This window comes from Helicoverpa zea, chromosome 2 (genome assembly GCF_022581195.2).
Source record: "Helicoverpa zea isolate HzStark_Cry1AcR chromosome 2, ilHelZeax1.1, whole genome shotgun sequence".
Taxonomy (NCBI): Eukaryota; Metazoa; Arthropoda; class Insecta; order Lepidoptera; family Noctuidae; genus Helicoverpa; species Helicoverpa zea.
In genome coordinates this window covers 9,636,623-9,654,962 of record NC_061453.1, presented here as the reverse complement: position 1 = coordinate 9,654,962, position 18,340 = coordinate 9,636,623, and the positions used below count along the sequence as shown (strand labels likewise).

The window sequence follows — 18,340 nt, the reverse complement described above, 5'->3', positions numbered from 1 at the left end:
TGTGAGGACAGTTAAATAATATAAGTTTTCAACACATCCCCGTCCCCCAGCGGCGGCGGCGCGATGGACGTCGCGGTCCCCGAGGGCACGGAAGCGCTGCGGGATTTAAACTTAATTGCGGCGGCGCCGCTGTGCCGGCTTTTGTTTTTTGCTCGATAGGAAAAACAGTGAATGTCGAAATGTCTCATTAATTGAATGCTAAAGAGGGCGACAATACGACGACAAAACCAGTTCAATTACTACAACTTCGATCTGCTAAACGCCTTATCGAAATATATGCGCAATGTGTCGCGTGTCGTCAACTTTGAATGTTAGTCGGGGTCTACTCTCGCGAGTTGAATGCTCTAATTAATCACTACTAGTACTTAATGAATAGTTACTGCTGCAGTTGTTGCAGTCGCGTGTCAAGTCCCACGCATCGGAGTGTCACTCCTGTCTCCTGTCTGTCTGAAGGCACTCTAACATCGTCACTCAGGAATAATAATTACGTCGCTTAATTATCATCGTAAGCGGTAGGAGAGCTTGGATACAGTTTGTAAAAATAATACATATACTTAAGTTAGCTAGACCGCATTTAAAAGCGAGTTTACTTATGTATAAACAATTTCCAAAGATTTATCTATACTAATGTTATAAAGAGGAAAACTTTGTTTGTTTGGTTGTAATGGATAAACTCAAAAACTACTGGACCGATTTTAAATATTATTTCACCTTTAGAAAGCTATATTATCAGCGAGTAACATAGGCTATATTTTTTCCCGCAGCGGGCAGTAGCTCCCACGGGACGCGGGTGAAACCGCGGGAAAACGACTAGTAAACTAATATAACAAACCTATATAATTTGAGTATCGGAGATTTAGCTGCATAAAGTTGGTGTCATATTTTTATTCGAAAATATTATTACATGATTATTCAGTAAAGTTACTCGTAGTAGTCGTAGTGTATCATAGTTAGGCGTTTAACAATTTTGATATACAACTTTTTAGATTTCTATTCTAATTTTAGGCTGAGTATCGCTTGGATCTGGAGGTGGTTTAGGGTCTCGGTAGAGTCTCAAGTAGACACTGTCCCAGAACCTCGTGACCTGACTGCCGAGCACGCCGCGCAGCTCTAGCTTCTCGCCCAGAGACATGTGCGGCGCCCTGTCTGCGCCCGCCGGCGGCCACACCGGCAGCCATGAGTTCCGCGGCACAGGCATGCTGAAACATACGAAGTATATCATTTTATTTTAATGACAAAAAATAAGTAATGATAAGTTCATCATTAGAACATTCTGGACTAAATTACATTACTTGCAATTCTATCATTAATAAGTGTATGCTTTGCTTTTTAATGCATGACTTGCGGCTTGAACTTGGAGGTAACATTCAAAACGTGCGTTATCAGAACTGAAACACTCACCCAGTTGTGATGAAATTGTGCCAAATTTTACGCATTATCATTGACATGTTTTGGTACTCAGAGGTTATACCCGATGGGTCGGTATCCTTCACATCCAACCAAGCAGCCGATTGAGCGGCGTGGCCAGAAACTCCTATTTTATTGTTAGGTAGCATTTGCCTCTGCTTTTCTAAAAATGAATATTGGTACAGGTACACCTGATTGTTACCAGCCTCTACTTGCAACTTGACAGCCCAAAGTATGGGATAAGCAAATAGAACATCTGTGAAGAAGTTGACGTAACCTAAAATGCTCATTTTGTCATCAGAATCCAATGGCTTGTTGAAATAAAAATCTTTCACTATCGCTGCAATGCGATTCCTTCCTGTCTCAGACTTAATGTTTATATTAGCAGGTAGGAAATCTTCAAATCTTATATTCATCTTCTGCATCCAAAGATCGTAGTAATCAATACGTAATAGCCCTTCCATGCTAGTATAGCCATATAGCATGGGTAACTTTTCGAAACTGCCTTTCTTGAGCAAATTCAGAGGAGCTTCTGTCAGGAATGATCCGTACCCAGTATCTCGTTCCACACAAGGTGAAAACACAAATGTGCCATCAGTTCTATCAAAAAATAAGTCAGAGGTCAACAGTTTCATTGGCGCTGTCTTGTAGAAATGTCCTAAAGCATAAATATTATCTACATCGGTAAAGTTTAATTTTATTGCATGAGCTTTAGCGGTTTCCAAGGGATCGCTTTGGATTGCCATAGGGGAGAGGCATCCGCCACTTTCCGGTATGGCTCGATGAAACAATCCAGCAGCTGCTTTGGAAAGCATTAATAAGTCTACCGATATACCACCTGCACTACTACCGCCAATAGTGACGTCATCAGGGTTACCGCCGAAACTGGCGATATTTTCTTGAACCCAGCGCAGCAGCGCCACCTGGTCCTTCATACCAGCATTGCCTGGTGCGTCCTCAGTGCCGAGACATAGGAATCCATGGATACCGAGTCGGTAGTTGAACGTTACAAAGATGAAGTCATTTGTTCTCATCAACTCTGTTGCCTTGTTTACGTTGCCATAACCAAATACGAAGGCTCCTCCATGAATATAGACGAAAACTGAAAGGTTTGTATTATTTGTGTCCGGCACAAATATGTTGGCTACTAGACAGTTTTCTTGCATCACATACATATCTAGGAGAACACCCATGACGGCTTCATTTTGTGGACATGTTATAGTAAATGTGTCGACGGCTTTGTAGGGTTGTGTCCAGGTTGGTGGTGGTAGTGGCGCCTGGAAAAGGGGATTTTTTCAATTCAAGACGAACTTAGAAAAGCACCAGGCCCTCATGTATTACTATACGGGTTTGATTCTAGGTAAATAGTACTTACCTAAACTAAAAAAAAAACTCTTTTTATTTTTTCTGACTGAGCGGTCTAATTTACTAGATTACAATAGTATAGCACGAGTGGATGGGCACTCCCTTTTATCCTATTATAAATAGTTGGAGGGATTTTCTTTTCATCAAACTTATACAGTGCATGAGTTAGTAATCATTTTTACTCTAATTTTATGTATTGTATTTTATTTTATGTAATATGCAATAATATATTGTATACTGCAATATACACAACACATTGTTTACCAAACTATCACGGTTCATGAGATAACTGCTTGATGACAGACTGATAGCGAAGTCTTAGTTATAGGGTTTAGTACGAAGGAAACAATGGCAACCTAATTAGGACAAAAGAACATGGTCGTTAATCTATTTACCTTGAATTTGTCTTCTCCCGTAGGAGCCGTAGCGTAGGGAACATTGTAGAAGGCGTATATTTTGTCAATGGTATTCTTTCGACCCCAGATAGGGCCCTGTGCAGTCTGCACTTCTAACCACTCGTCCTTTTTAGCCGACACGAGTAGAAAACCGACACACCACCACAGAAGCATTGTCCTGACTGAGCACTAACAATAGCGTTTCTTTTATGAAATCTTGAAATGGTGAGCTCATCCGCGACCGATCTTCTTTTGTTATTACTTCATTCCAAAAAAAATAGCTATTCTAATGTGTAGCGGCGTTTTATGTCATAATGTAATCAGTTGTATCAAAAAGCAGGTTCTACATACATTACAATATCCTATTGTGTTGGATTGCCGTGCCATCAGGCTATGAGAGTGAGGGAATAGACAGTGCACCCGTGTCTGCTTTGATGCTTCTGCACTATGCTGTGTCATAGCCGCTGTCGTCACCAATGGACGCTACTTATTTAATGAAACAAAATCCTGTTATGTTTGCCTGCCCTACGTACCTACTTAATTGGATTGGTTAATTCAGAGTTCAATCCTCTTCGTTAAACTTTGACTGATGTATGTTTAGATGTTTATTTTTCTGAAAACTATAAAACCACATAGGGACTTTACCTATGTTATTTCACTATCAATATTAAAAAAAACAAACAGGAACTAGCCATATAGTTTTCGGAATAACTTCTAATCCTTATCAATATGTAATTACATTAGGTACCTACATTAATACAATAAAGACAGGTATTTGACAATATTATTGATTAGGTAGCAGGTAAATATCGATAAAGTGGTATATCTACATAAGGGATCTGCATTATCATTTAACCATAGCAGGAAACGACCGATTTAGACTTTGTTATTGATGATTCGACGGCTAAAAAAGTTATCGAGGTCGGGGTTTATCAGGTATATTAGGGAAAAGTTACCAACATTGCGAAATCCGTAGAAAATAGTACCTACTATGAATTTACGTAAGTACTTCTAGTATGTTCTACCCTTACGTACCTACTCTGTTGTGAAAATTTTGCTTAAACAACTTTGTCATTCCAATATCAGATCAAAGTCGGGAAAGACCAGATATGTAAGAATCTCAAAACAATGTCAAAACGCTTACAGAAATAGCAGTAACATACACACTCATATACTAGGTGAAAAAAACTATTTACTGCAAACAAAACTCGAACTGAGCACTCAAAAATTCCTCCCCGTAGCACGTGAGTCATGGCCTAGGCCTTATATGGCTTCTGGTGGAGCTTGTGCATGAAAGGGATCCCGGATCCACGCAAATTTTTCTACATTATCATCTGCAAAGTACTTCGAAAGCCATTCGGTGAGCTTCGATAGATGTACTGTGAAAAGGACCATCAGGTCTTGTGAGACAACCAGTTCATTAGATGCCAGATGATAACAATCGAAGATCGCTTCACGGCGCCCCTCTTTACTTTCTACAGCGAACCAACTACCATGGCTTTGGGAAACCGTGCCCTAGGGTTTATATGGCCCACGAGCGTGACGGAGAGGCTGGCAGCATTCCCACATCGGCAGGCAATGCTTAACACCTAAATGCGTAATAAAACCCATATCCTATTTGTTTTAAATATAACTAGGATATTCGATAACAAATAACTGTGTTTGGATTAATGTTTTTTATCGTACATTTGTGTACATTCCCCTTCTAGATAGTAAAAATATGATGTCAGTATCGTGAATCATGGACACGAATTAATGAAAGCATTGCATATGTACTGTGAAATATAATAGATCCGGCGAGTATTTACCTCATTAACGCAAAGAGTTTCTTTGTTTGGTTGAACGCTCTAATCTCAGGAACTGCTGATCCGATTTGAAAAATTATTGTCAAAAAAATCAAATTCCTGAATAAATTGAATATCTAAAACTGAATACATAGTCTTAGATATTCAATTATTTAAGGAATTTGATTCCTAGTATTATTACGTAGTAACTATTATATAATCTGTGGTATTATTGAAATTAAACATAAAACTTCAAGTACAGGTATTGCGAAATTCATTTGTAATTCATTACACATTGTACAGTAATATCCAAAAATTTTGTGAGATGACGGCAGATAGAAGAGTATGGAAGAAGAAAACATGCTGCGCCGACCCCAAATGAAATTGGGATAAGGGCAGGAGGATGATGATGATGATGAATATCCAAAAATTATCTATTGCCGAAATGTTCAGATTATAGTGTTTTTTTAAGCTCATTGACATGGGCGCCTTTAAAATTAAAAGCGCACACTTGTGTTGTACTCATATTTACTTTATTTTTTGCGTTTTAATTTTTACTTTTTACTTGTGTTGTAGCCAACAAAATAGGACATATGGTGGTTACTTCCGAGACAACGACTGAGAGAGCCACATTAAAATTAGGAAAATGAAAAATTACAGATAGAAAATACCAAAATAATGTCAAATCCATTTTAATAGTTGGGACATTTTTACTTATTCACCATGATAAAGACTATAATATACTTATTCACCATTGGGAAGGATGTTCAGCCGATAAACTTTATTTTCAACGTCAAAAGTGTTGAAAATCTAGTTCGTGTTCGTGTATTTGCAATATTGCATCATGGCATACGTTTTCAATTGTTTGTGTAAATGAGCACAATTTAATATAAGCCTCTCGGTGTCTGTCTAGACTCTAGACGATCAGTATAGATACGAATGAAATAAGAGTACAACGATTTGAAAAAAAAAAAAATTGACCATAGGCCTAAAATCCGCATTAAAGATTTCGTTTCATTGATCGTCTAGGTTACTCACTATGTGGACCTTGTGAACGTGACACTATGTGGGACGATGATTGGACGAGGGCTTAACGAAAAGGCTTTTTTGTTCACGTCAACAAGTCTTCGTTAGGCCAAACTTTGGGAACTACTTAATTGATGAACTTCCATCACAATCGTAGCTCAATCTTAGACGAATTGTTTTTATCATTTCTAGATTGACGCTGACATCCTGTAAACAACTACAGCATGCATACATTTCAGCCATGTCTCATGGAAACTACTTTCCTAGATGTACTACCTACGTAACCTCGAATGCTGCCCAGTAGCAGTCATTGCTACAACTCCACGTCAGAGGCCGACAGGCGGATTTGAGAAAACTCGGACTCGCTAGGTGACTAAACCTGCGGCTCACTCGATTAGAAGAAGAAGCCACCTATGGTCGAACAGGCAATTGGGGCAAGAACTGAGATGAATAGACCTCCGTCGCCGAGTTTGCATCGATCGCTACTATCGATGTAGATGTTTGCTGCTGCTGTGTATTGAACCTTCGCTAGCTCCTTGGTCAAAACCAAATAAAACTAGAAAATAAATGAATACTGGGAAAGGGTTAAAGAATGGAAAATACTTCGTGCTGAAGACTACGACTGATTTTGGTCAGTTTTGCCTGTAGTTCAACAATTGTCATTTAGCGAGGAAAGAAAAAATCTTTACAAAGCTGGTAGTATAAGTAAATCAAGTTACATCACTCGAAAATAACAACGCCACCAGTCGTAGACATTAGGTACGTCTATCGATTTCATCAATCAAACAATTTCAATTAGGTAAATTTGAATGAACTTATCAGATATATCAGGATATAGAAACCGATAACCGCTAAGATATCCTGGAGCGGCGTTTACATAAAAGAGTTGTGCGAAGAGCATCACTATCAGTACATCCGTGACAATGTGGTGGCGCACGTGTGTGGTGCTGGTCTGCGTGACAGCAGTTCTGGCTGACGAGGAGTGGCGGCAGGTGAACACTGCGCAGGGGCCCGTGCGCGGACAGAAGCACCCCAGCGGACATCTGTACGCGTTCTACAATGTACCCTACGCCACTGCGCCTAAGGGCATACATAAATTCAAGGTAACCAAATTAGGAATTCACATTTTTACGTTTTGTTATTCACTAGTACCTAGGCTATCAAGAAATGCCTATGAAAACTTCAATATTAAAAATAAGTAGGTAACATTCCTTATTCAGACATAACATAACGCGCTTTTTTTCCAGGCACCTCTACCGCCACCAGTACGAACAGAACCATTCGATGCCGTCAACAAAAATGTGGTATGTCCACAGTATATAGACATGGATTCCAAGATGCCAGGACGTCATTTAGAGCAGTCAGAAGATTGTCTAATTGCTAACATATTCGTTCCCGACACAAATGAAAACAATCTTCCAGTTCTCGTTTATGTACATGGTGGGGCGTTCATTCTGGGCTTCGGTGATATGATGAGAGCAACACAATTAATGAAGTCTAAAGATTTCATCATGGTGACGTTTAACTATCGACTTGGAATTCACGGGTTCCTTTGTTTGGGCACTGAGGACATACCGGGCAATGCGGGCTTGAAAGATCAAGTGGCGCTGTTGCGCTGGGTGAAGGACAACATCGCTAACTTCGGTGGTGACCCTAATAAAGTAACCCTTGCAGGGTACAGTGCAGGTTCCACATCCGTGGATTTATTGATGCTCTCAAAGGCTGCAAAAGGTCTATTTCACCGTGTCATTCCTGAGAGTGGTGCAAACCTTGCAGCATTTGGAATGCAGAGGGATCCTTTAGAAGTCGCCAAAAGTCATGCCAAGACTCTACAGTTCACAAATGTTGAAGATATTTCTGCCCTAGAGCAGTTCTACAAGACAGCGTCGATGGAGCTGTTGACTGCAGCAGACTCATTCCTTTTGAGACCTGATTCAACATTTTTGTTTGGGCCATGTGTGGAACGTGATACAGAAGGAGCATTTCTAACGAAATCTCCTCTGACAATACTAAAGAACGGCGACTATGAAAAGTTACCAATGCTATATGGTTTCGCGAACATGGAAGGTCTTTTCCGTATTGACATGTTTAACGATTGGAAAGACAAGATGAATTCTAATTTTGCTGAGTTTTTGCCAGCTGATTTAAAGTTTGAAACTGATGGAGCCAAGGAGGAGGTGATCGAATTAATAAAGAAGTTCTACTTTGGTGGGCAGCCTGTCAGCAATGACAATATTCTGAGATACGTGGACTATTTTTCGGATGTTCCATTTGTTTATCCTACGCTACGGTCTGCAAAGTTGCAAGTGGAGGCTGGTAACGATCAAGTATATCTGTATGAATACTCATTCGTAGATGAGAACGACAATGTAGTACCACACACTAACGTGCGAGGTGCTGACCACGTCGCTCAGACGGTGGCTCTAATGGATGGTGAAGATGAAAGTCTCAAATCGCAGGCATATCAGAATATGAGGAAGATAATCCGTGAAATATGGCACAACTTTATCATAACTGGGTAAGAATCAGCTTTCGAAAGCACCATAACTAAACTGTTTTTGTTAGGGGCTCTCTAGACAGTCAATTGTGTATTGTGCAAAACCATATTGTACAAAATTTACCATATACCTAGAGTTAAAAAAATAGAAAATTGGGCAATAATTCATAAGCGACTTAAAATCTAAAACAATCCTATTAGTCTAGGGGCCGCCGTCACAGCATATTCGAGCAAAGATATAATTTAATGACCAGTCAATACATTTATGAATTCATAACGCACATCAGAGTTTAAATTGTTTTTATGATTAATTTCCAGAACACCCGTGCCAGCAGACTCGTCGCTGCCTGCGTGGCCTCCAGCACGCGCCGACAGGTCGCCGCACATGCGGCTTCTTGAGAAACCGGTGCTACAAGGGGTGCTGCTAGGAGAACGCGCTCAGTTTTGGGACGATATTTACGAAAAATACTACCTTGATGCAGTACCACCCGCGGCACCAAATACTGACAATGACAACGACAACGACGGTGGCAACGGAGGCGAGGGTGATGGTGGCAACGGCGGCGAGGGCGACGGTGGCAACGGTGGCGAGGGTGACGGGGGCAACGGCGGTGAGGGTGACGGGGGCAACGGCGGCGAGGGCGACGGGGGCAACGGCGGCGAGGGTGACGGTGGCAATGGCGGTGAGGGTGACGGAGGCAACGGCGGCGAGGGCGACGGTGGCAACGGCGGCGAGGGCGACGGTGGCAATGGCGGCGAGGGTGACGGTGGCGAAGGCGACGGTGGCGACGGTGGCGAAGGCGACGGTGGCGACGGTGGCGAAGGCGACGGTGGCGAAGGCGACGGTGGCGAAGGCGACGGTGGCGAAGGCGACGGTGGCGAAGGCGACGGTGGCGAAGGCGACGGTGGCGATGGTGGCGAAGGCGACGGTGGTGACGGTGGCGAAGGCGACGGTGGTAACGACAGTGACAACACCGACAGCGGCAGCGGTGACGACAACGGCAGCGGTGACGATGAAGACGATACCGACGCCGCCGATAGTGCGGGACACCGCGATCTAATTGGCTCTAACTTAATGATCCTAACTGTTGTGTTGTATTTTTCAAAGCTTTTATTAAATACGAATTAGGCGGTCAATAAGATTGGACAATTAGATTACTGTAACTAATTTCAAATAATTAACATGCTTCTATTAGGCCGACCCGTATGTGACTTACTACGTAATGGAATCTAAAGTAACTTGTAAAACCATCTTCTAAGGATCGTGACGTCATGAAAATTGGCAACTGTATGTTGTACAATAATATGGTACCTACTGTCAAACTGATCTGATGATGGGGCTGGAAGATATGAACTGGAACTTCAAGATGGAGTATTTTCTCATAGCTGTGTTTGGACTTGTTAGTAAAGTCTGACCAGTGAGTGATGAAGTTTGACCATTTTTACGTGCATTTATAAAAGCGTGTTTTTGTGTTTTTCTAATTATTAATTTATTTGTTTACTAAATATGTACTTGAATATCCTCATAGAGAGTGTTTTGTTCACGTAATTGTTGTCGAGTCGAGACAGATTGAGTTATAATTTTATGTAATATCTTATTATGAAAATATTGTTGAAAATAAATAAATGATGCATTTATAATGACGAATTTGACTTTTTTTTTGCTTCTTTTTAAATCAAGTTTAGAACATGTTGCATTGAGTCTTTTATAAAAATCGTGAAAGGAGAATTCTCAAAAGCAGTCTGGTAATGTTTCACGTTGCAAAACCAAAATAATATATGTCGGATTCGCCGTAGAGTATACGTCTATTCTATTATATTTTTACCCACCAAAAACATTACATGTAAAAAAAAACACTTATATCCTTTATCACCATTACGTTACATTTACCCTTCTTGGTCTAAACGTGCCTTCCGAATCACGGAGAAACTCAAGATATTTTTTTGTTACCTTAAGATACCCATCCTATGCGTACCTACCTAAGTTAAACTTTAATACCCATCTGTGTTTAACATATCCATATGGTATTCTAATTCTCGCACATTTTTACTCTTTTTACTTTTTTATTTAAAAAAAAATATGTTTATTTTTTTGCTAATCGACATATATATTAACTAGAGGTAGTACATTAACATTTAATTTAATGTGATTAGGTACAAGGTACAACACACCCGGTATGTAAATTATTTTTGAATTTTTTAACGAGCATTCCACTTCAGGAACTATCTTTAAGAAAAAGAGAAAATTAACCATAACTAGATATCCGATGCATTTCCGTATCAGATGATTATTGACGTTTCGTTTCCATTGTTTATACGAGTTACGTAATTAAAGAAATCTAGCCAAATAATTATTACTATTAAAAACATGACGCTTTTTTATTTATTTTATGATTCTAATAATATTTTTTTAGCGATGCGTAAACTACAAGCCGTATGACAGTACCGGTAATAATGCGGAAAAGGTATAAGGTACACCATCTGAGGATATAATTATATTTTATAATAAAGAATAGTTCTCTATTAGAAGTTCCGAGTAGTTAACATAACTCGTAGGTTATCTCCGTTTTTGTCTGAAAACTCGAAAACCCTAAGAAGGATACTCTAAGAAGGATTATTGTAGGAAAATTAACACTATTATCCTATATAGATAGTGTATAATGAGCACAATAAATGAACATTTTTTGTGCAACAATGTTAGAAGGAATTCCATACATATGTGGTCATTCTCCTTAGTGTGTCGACTTTAAACCATTGTGAATTATTGAGTCTTATTATAAGCCTACGAGGCCATAATAATTTATTTTTGGTTCCATGATGATTAGTTTTTGGCCGAAATCGCTTTCTGAGTTCTTTTAAAACTTGCACAAAGCAGCCCGTAGTCTGGAAGTCGGTGATTGATTCACCCGTGCATCGGAGAGCACGTTAATGTCGGTCCTGCGTCTGATCTCTTTCCGGTCTTGTCGGATTGCCGTCCCATCAGGCTATTAGAGTGAAGGAATAGTGAGTGCACTTGTGTCTGCGCAAATGCTCGTGCACTATAATATATGTCCTGTGCAGCTGGCTGATCTCCTTACATGAGAACAGCCGCCGTGGCCGAAATCGGCCGTGGACGCCCCAGTTTTTGGTAACAGTTCCTTCACATTATTGGTGAGCAACAAGAATGTTACTGGAAAAAAGTACTTTGCATCTTTTATTAATTCAGCAACGCGTTGCTATTAATTCTGCAAAGTCACGTGTTAATGCAATGCAAAGGACAATGGGCACAAATTTATGGGACCTGGTATACCCCACCAATAGGAATGTCATATATATCATTGGATAGGCCTTTTTATGTAGGACAAGATTTACTATGACAGCTTTGCTGAAATGTTTGTCCGTTCTGAGATATAGATCAAAAACTGTGCTAAAGTTAGAACTAAGTAATCTATTGATACCTCAAGTTTTTAAAGGAAAATCTAAGTACTAATAACTTTAAGTCTTGTAAGTACTACTGTGCCCGTTAGGATCCATAATTGTTACTATTATGTAGCATTTCAACCTTTTATTGTACCAACTGGATGTTGGGCGTAGTGAGAAACCGCACCAATAGGAAAGTCATACATATCATTGGATAGGTCTTTTTAACTGGTACAACATTTACTATGACAGCTTTGTTTTATTGTTTGTCCGTTCTGAGATATAGATAACAAACAATCTTAAAACTGATGCTAATCAATACTGTAATCTGATTTTCTTTCATATACAAGACTTACACTTAGTAGTTCTTAGATTTTCCTTTAAAAACTTGAGTTATCAATAGATTACTTAGTTCTAACTTTTGCACAGTTTTTGATCTATATCTCAGAACGGACAAACATTTCAGCAAAGCTGTCATAGTAAATATTGTTCTACATAAAAAGGCCTATCCAATGATATATATGACATTGCTATTGGTGGGGTATACCAATCTGCCCATTGTCCTTTAACATGAAAGTTTACCCTGAATACGGGGATTTAGTGTACTATTACTACTACCCTTGTATTCATTATCCTTTGTGGTCAAAAACAGCATTTATGTGGTTTAACAATAGTTACAGTAACATCTTTTAACGCTGTTTATTACTAAGAGCAGTTTGTTATCCGTACAGGATAATCTTCTTCACAGAACAATACGGGAATTTTAAGTGGGTCAATAAATAACAACTGATTATATTTACAGCTTATTTTATTAATACAAACTTCTTGATAAGCAGCCTCCACACTCCCCGTATTCGCCTAACCTCGGCCAACTTCGCGACTAGTGGGAACGACGCCATGTGATAATGCTATCTCATATCAAAATATCATATGCCTGACAATGCCTAGCTATGGATGGACGTACCAAACAAAAGTCGTATTTATCTTATCACTATTTAATGCGTAGTCAATATGCATTTTGAAAGATACACTACTATAGTTAATGTTAATAAATTAAAGCATAATAAATCACGGTGTCCCGCACTGTTGTTTGTTGCCGATGGTGGAACAGAATCAAGGTAGTACTTTTGGTAGATATCGTCCCACAACCGAGTGCGGTCTTCTAGCAGCACCCCATGTAGCTCCGGCTTCTCAAGCAGCTGCATGTGCGGAGACCTGTCGGCGCGTGCTGGAGGCCACGCAGGCAGCGACGAGCCTGCTGGCACGGGCACTCTGGAAACGAAAACCATTGAAACTCTCAAGACCTATAAATAAACAAAAGCATGTCTGGACATGAAAAGTTATCTATGCTTGAATCTGTCGAGTAACTATAGTTAGAAACGTAATTCGAGCAATTTCATGATATATTTTTTCAATGAATAATGAAAAAGTGGATAATTAATAGTGAATTTGGAAGTCGATTCTCACCCGGTTTTGATAAAGTTGTGCCATATTTCACGGATTATCTTCCTCATATTTTTAAATTCCGGCGATTCAAGACTTTCATCTTCACCATCCATTACAGCCGCTGTCTGAGCGACGTGGTCAGCACCTCGCACGTCAGTGTGTGGTACTACGGGGTCATTCTCATCTACGAATGAGTATTCATACAGATATACTTGATCGTTACCAGCCTCCACTTGCAGCTTTGCGGACCATAGCGTAGAATAAGCAAACAGAACATCCGAAAAGTAGTCCACGTATCCCAGAACATTGTTATTGCTGACCGGCTGCCCATCAAAGTAGAAATCCTTAATCATTTTGATCACTTCTTCCCTGGCTTCAGCACTTTCAAACTTCAGGTCAGCTGGCAGAAACTCAGTAAAATTATTATTCATCTTGTCTTTCCAATCTTCAAACAAGTTAATACGGAAAAGACCTTCCATGTTCGCGAAACCATATAGCATTGGTAACTTGTCAAAGTTACCATCCTTTAGTATGGTCAGAGGAGATTCCGTTAGAAATGCTCCTTCTGTATCACGTTCCACACATGGCCCAAACAAAAATGTTGAATCAGGTCTAAAAAGAAATGAGTTTTCAGTCAACAGCTCCATCGACGCTGTCTTGTAGAACTGCTCTAGGGCAGAAATATCTTCAACATTTGTGAACTGTAGAGTCTTGGCATGACTTTTGGCGACCTCTAAAGGATCTCTCTGCATTCCAAATGCTGCTAGGTTTGCACCACTCTCAGGAATGACACGGTGAAATAGACCTTTCGTCGCTTTTGATAGTAATAATAAGTCCACAGATACGGAACCAGCACTGTGTCCTCCAAGGGTGACATCATTGGGATTACCGCCGAAGCTAGCGATGTTGTCCTTCACCCAGTGCAACAGCGCCACTTGATCTTTCATGCCCGCATTGCCTGGTACATCCTCAGTTCCCAGACAGAGGAACCCGTGAATGCCGACACGATAGTTAAACGTCACCATTATGAAATCTTTAGTCTTCATCAATTGTGTTCCTCTCATCGCATCACCGAAGCCTAGAGTGAATGCTCCACCGTGTACAATAACGAGAACTGGAAGGTTTTTTTCATCTGTGTCGGGCACAAATATGTTAGCTATTAGACAATCTTCTGACTTCGTTACATTTATTCCGGGCATATAGGAAGCCATATCATCATTTTGAGGACATACCACATATTGGTTGACGGCATCGAATGGTTCTGTTCGTACTTGTGGCGGTAGAGGTGGCTGAAAAAAAAAGTTTTTAAGACTGGTATGTCTGTATTAAGTTTAAAATAAGTTATTTCTATATCACATAACAAACATGTTTAAGAGTTTACTTTATTCACGATGGCACTGATTAATTGAAAAAAAAAAAAAGTTTATTTTCACCATTAAATGCAACATTAAATGAAAAAATCATATACACCACCCACCTTGAATTTGTCGGCACCCTTAGGCGCTGTGGCGTAGGGTATATTGTAGAACGCGTACAGATGTCCGCTGGGGTGCTTCTGTCCGCGCACGGGCCCCTGCGCAGTGTTCACCTGCCACCACTCCTCGTCAGCCAGAACTGCTGTCACGCAGACCAGCACCACACACGTGCGCCACCACATTGTCACGGATGTACTGATAGAGGTGCTCCTCATTCAACTCTTTTATGTAAAGATCCCTCAACTAAGTGTAGCCCTTATCGCTTGCTATGTCATGATAGATTTCGAAAATTATTCCAATTGAATGATTATCTGAATCATTAATGGTGTTTTTGAAATATGCGTAGGTGATATCAGAAACTCATGAAGATACGACAAAAATTGTTTTACATTAACTATCTAACAAATCACGTTTCTGATCTTATCCTTGCCAATTGTTGGGTTTATCAATGACTTATATTTCTACTTTTATTTCTTAATTACTTGAGTATCTACAGTGATCAATTGTCTGCAGTCCTATTAAGCCAATTTATCTATATTGCTAAAAATTGTAAGTTTTACTTACTGGTAGGTACAGTTTTCATGGACTTTAAGCCAATAACGAATATTTTACATTTAAAATATTCGTTATCCCTTGTGGTCAAAAGCAGCATTAATGGCAATTGAATTTTAGGGTAACTAGCGCTGCTTATAACTATTTTGAATGAGAATATAATCTTCTAGGTCTAGGTTCATTTAGCGTTCTAGCTTCTTCCAACGGTAACACCTACCCCGTGCGATCTCAAATACTCACAGAACTATCGGGATTTTTAATGTGAGTAAATAAAATACAATTTTGTTAAATACTCATAACTTTATTTCTTTGCAATATTGCACTCGTTCAAACTGTACTTCAACATCTTAATATGACGACAAACAATCACAAAATGTAGTTTGCCTGGCAATGCCTGGCTATAATGAACGTCGTGTTTATCTGAATATGTTACAAAGATTACTTCTTCAGATTTCTTAATCTAATCACTATTGAATTCATCATCAATATTGAAAGATGTTCACTGCTACAGAGAATAAATTAAAGCATTATTAATCACAGTGGGCTGCGCTGCCACCATCGGCGTTTGTTGCCGATGGTGGAATAGAATCAAGGTAGTACTTTTGGTAGATATCGTCCCACAACCGAGTGCGGTCTTCTAGCAGCACCCCATGTAGCTCCGGCTTCTCAAGCAGCTGCATGTGCGGCGACCTGTCGGCGCGTGCTGGAGGCCACGCAGGCAGCGACGAGCCTGCTGGCACGGGCACTCTGCAAACGAACAGGAAAACCGTTGAAACTCTCAAGAGCTACAAATCCACAAAAGCATGTCTGGACATGAAAAGTTATCTATGCTTGAATCTGTCGAGTAACTATAGTTAGAAACGTAATTCGAGCAATTTCATAATATATTTTTTCAATGAATAATGAAAAAGTGGATAATTAATAGTGAATTTGGAAGTCGATTCTTACCCAGTTTTGATAAAGTTGTGCCATATTTCACGGATTATCTTCCTCATATTCTTAAATTCCGGTGATTCAAGACTTTCATCTCCACCATCCATTACAGCCAATGCTTGAGCGCCGTGGTTAGCACCTCGCACGTCAGTGTGTGGTACTACGGGGTCATTCTCATCTACGAATGAGTATTCATACAGATATACTTGATCGTTACCAGCCTCCACTTACAACTTTGCGGACCATAGTGTAGAATAAACAAACAGAACATCCGAAAAGTAGTCCACGTATCCCAGAATATTGTTTTTGCTGACCGGCTGCCCATCAAAGTAGAAATCCTTAATCATTTTGATCACTTCTTCCCTGGCTACATCACTTTCAAACTTCAGGTCAGCTGGCAGAAACTCAGTAAAATTATTGTTCATCTTGTCTTTCCAATCTTCAAACAAGTTAATACGGAAAAGACCTTCCATGTTACCGAAACCATATAGCATTGGTAACTTGTCAAAATCGCCGTTCTTTAGTATGGTCAGAGGAGATTCCGTTAGAAATGCTCCTTCTGTATCACGTTCCACACATGGCCCAAACAAAAATGTTGAATCAGGTCTAAAAAGGAATGAGTCTGCTGCAGTCAACAGCTCCATCGACGCTGTCTTGTAGAACTGCTCTAGGGCAGAAATATCTTCAACATTTGTGAACTGTAGAGTCTTGGCATGACTTTTGGCGACCTCTAAAGGATCCCTCTGCATTCCAAAAGCTGCGAGGTTTGCACCACTCTCAGGAATGACACGGTGAAACAGACCTTTCGTCGCTTTTGATAGTAATAATAAGTCTACAGATACGGAACCTGCACTATACCAAGAGTGACATCACCAGGGTTACCGCCGAAGTTAGCGATGTTGTCCTTCACCCAGCGCAACAGCGCCACTTGATCCTTCATGCCCGCATTGCCTGGTACATCCTCGGTGCCCAAACAAAGGAACCCGTGAATGCCGACACGATAGTTGAAATTCACCATGATGAAATCTTTCGTTTTCATGAATTGTGATCCTGTCATCATATCACCGAAGCCCAGAATAAACGCCCCACCATGTACATAAACAAGAACTGGAAGATTTTTTTCATTTGTGTCGGGAACGAATATGTTAGCTATTAGACAATCTTCTGACTCTTCTATATTAGGCGTGGCAGCCCTGTCTACGTATTGTGGGCATACCACATATTGGTTGACGGCATCGAATGGTTCTGTTCGTACTTGTGGCGGTAGAGGCGGCTGAAAAAGAAACTTTTTTAAGATCGACATGACTGAATTAATATTAAAATATGTATTTTCTTAATCGTATAAGAAATATAGAATTTTATAGAATCGACGTACATGTTTCAGCATTAACTTTATATTCACGATGGCTCTGATGATTAAAAAAATATTTTAGTTTAAATTCTACATTAAATAAAATAATCATATACGCCTACCTTGAATTTGTCGGCACCCTTAGGCGCAGTAGCGTAGGGTATATTGTAGAATGCGTACAGATGTCCGCTGGGATGCTTCTGTCCGCGCACGGGCCCCTGCGCAGTGTTCACCTGCCGCCACTCCTCGTCAGCCAGAACTGCTGTCAAGCAGACCAGCACCACACACGTGCGCCACCACATTGTCACGGATGTACTGATAGAGGTGCTTTCCCAAAACTCCTTATTTAAAGATCGCTCAACTATGTAAGTGTAGCACTTATCACTTGCAATGTCATGATAGATTTTGAAAATATTTCGATTTTAATAATTATGTGAATAATATACTAGCTGTGAAAAATTTGAAGGCCATTTCAGGATCTCATCAATATACGATTAAGATTTTTTTGAATTTGTTTTGAAATTGAATTATCTAATACACCGAGTTTCTGATCTGATCTTATCTTTACCAGGTGGTTCACTAATGATACTGGATATTATTATCTACTGTGATAAATTGTCTGCAGTTCAATTGGGCCAATGTATATTGCTAACAATTCTTTATTTCAATGTGAAATATTCGTCATGGTTTTATATTCAGGACAATAAAGA

General features: G+C 39.9%; 3 protein-coding genes and 1 pseudogene across 3 annotated transcripts; 1 reads left to right on the top strand and 3 right to left on the bottom strand.

The window, feature by feature from the left end:
- Positions 1-884: 884 nt before the first annotated feature.
- LOC124640919 (para-nitrobenzyl esterase-like) lies at positions 885-3,341 on the bottom strand. The gene is made up of 3 exons (XM_047178882.1): positions 3,168-3,341; positions 1,402-2,684; positions 885-1,199 (listed from the first exon to the last, which is right to left on the bottom strand). The coding sequence occupies exons 1-3, from the start codon at positions 3,339-3,341 to the stop codon at positions 983-985; spliced, it is 1,674 nt and encodes a 557-aa protein (XP_047034838.1). The 3' UTR covers positions 885-982.
- Positions 3,342-6,787: 3,446 nt separating this feature from the next.
- Positions 6,788-10,122, top strand: LOC124640908 (para-nitrobenzyl esterase-like). Its single transcript, XM_047178871.1, has 3 exons — positions 6,788-7,080; positions 7,225-8,495; positions 8,793-10,122. The coding sequence occupies exons 1-3, from the start codon at positions 6,901-6,903 to the stop codon at positions 9,601-9,603; spliced, it is 2,262 nt and encodes a 753-aa protein (XP_047034827.1). The 5' UTR covers positions 6,788-6,900; the 3' UTR covers positions 9,604-10,122.
- Positions 10,123-12,663: 2,541 nt separating this feature from the next.
- LOC124638979 (juvenile hormone esterase-like) lies at positions 12,664-15,010 on the bottom strand. The gene is made up of 3 exons (XM_047176164.1): positions 14,797-15,010; positions 13,341-14,608; positions 12,664-13,145 (listed from the first exon to the last, which is right to left on the bottom strand). The coding sequence occupies exons 1-3, from the start codon at positions 15,007-15,009 to the stop codon at positions 12,869-12,871; spliced, it is 1,758 nt and encodes a 585-aa protein (XP_047032120.1). The 5' UTR covers position 15,010; the 3' UTR covers positions 12,664-12,868.
- A 616-nt stretch (positions 15,011-15,626) lies between these two features.
- On the bottom strand, positions 15,627-18,244 carry LOC124638990 (annotated as a pseudogene).
- Between the last annotated feature and the right edge of the window lie 96 nt (positions 18,245-18,340).

Coding starts and splice junctions, on each gene's coding strand:
- LOC124640919 (XM_047178882.1), bottom strand. CDS start 3,341: ATGCTTCTGTGGTGGTGTGTCGGTTTTCTACTCGTGTCGGCTAAAAAG. Junction 2,685..3,167: donor CGGGAGAAGACAAATTCAAG/GTAAATAGATTA, acceptor CCCCTTTTCCAG/GCGCCACTACCACCACCAAC. Junction 1,200..1,401: donor CACAATTTCATCACAACTGG/GTGAGTGTTTCA, acceptor CGTATGTTTCAG/CATGCCTGTGCCGCGGAACT.
- LOC124640908 (XM_047178871.1), top strand. CDS start 6,901: ATGTGGTGGCGCACGTGTGTGGTGCTGGTCTGCGTGACAGCAGTTCTG. Junction 7,081..7,224: donor AGGGCATACATAAATTCAAG/GTAACCAAATTA, acceptor CTTTTTTTCCAG/GCACCTCTACCGCCACCAGT. Junction 8,496..8,792: donor CACAACTTTATCATAACTGG/GTAAGAATCAGC, acceptor ATTAATTTCCAG/AACACCCGTGCCAGCAGACT.
- LOC124638979 (XM_047176164.1), bottom strand. CDS start 15,009: ATGAGGAGCACCTCTATCAGTACATCCGTGACAATGTGGTGGCGCACG. Junction 14,609..14,796: donor AGGGTGCCGACAAATTCAAG/GTGGGTGGTGTA, acceptor TTTTTTTTTCAG/CCACCTCTACCGCCACAAGT. Junction 13,146..13,340: donor CACAACTTTATCAAAACCGG/GTGAGAATCGAC, acceptor TTTCGTTTCCAG/AGTGCCCGTGCCAGCAGGCT.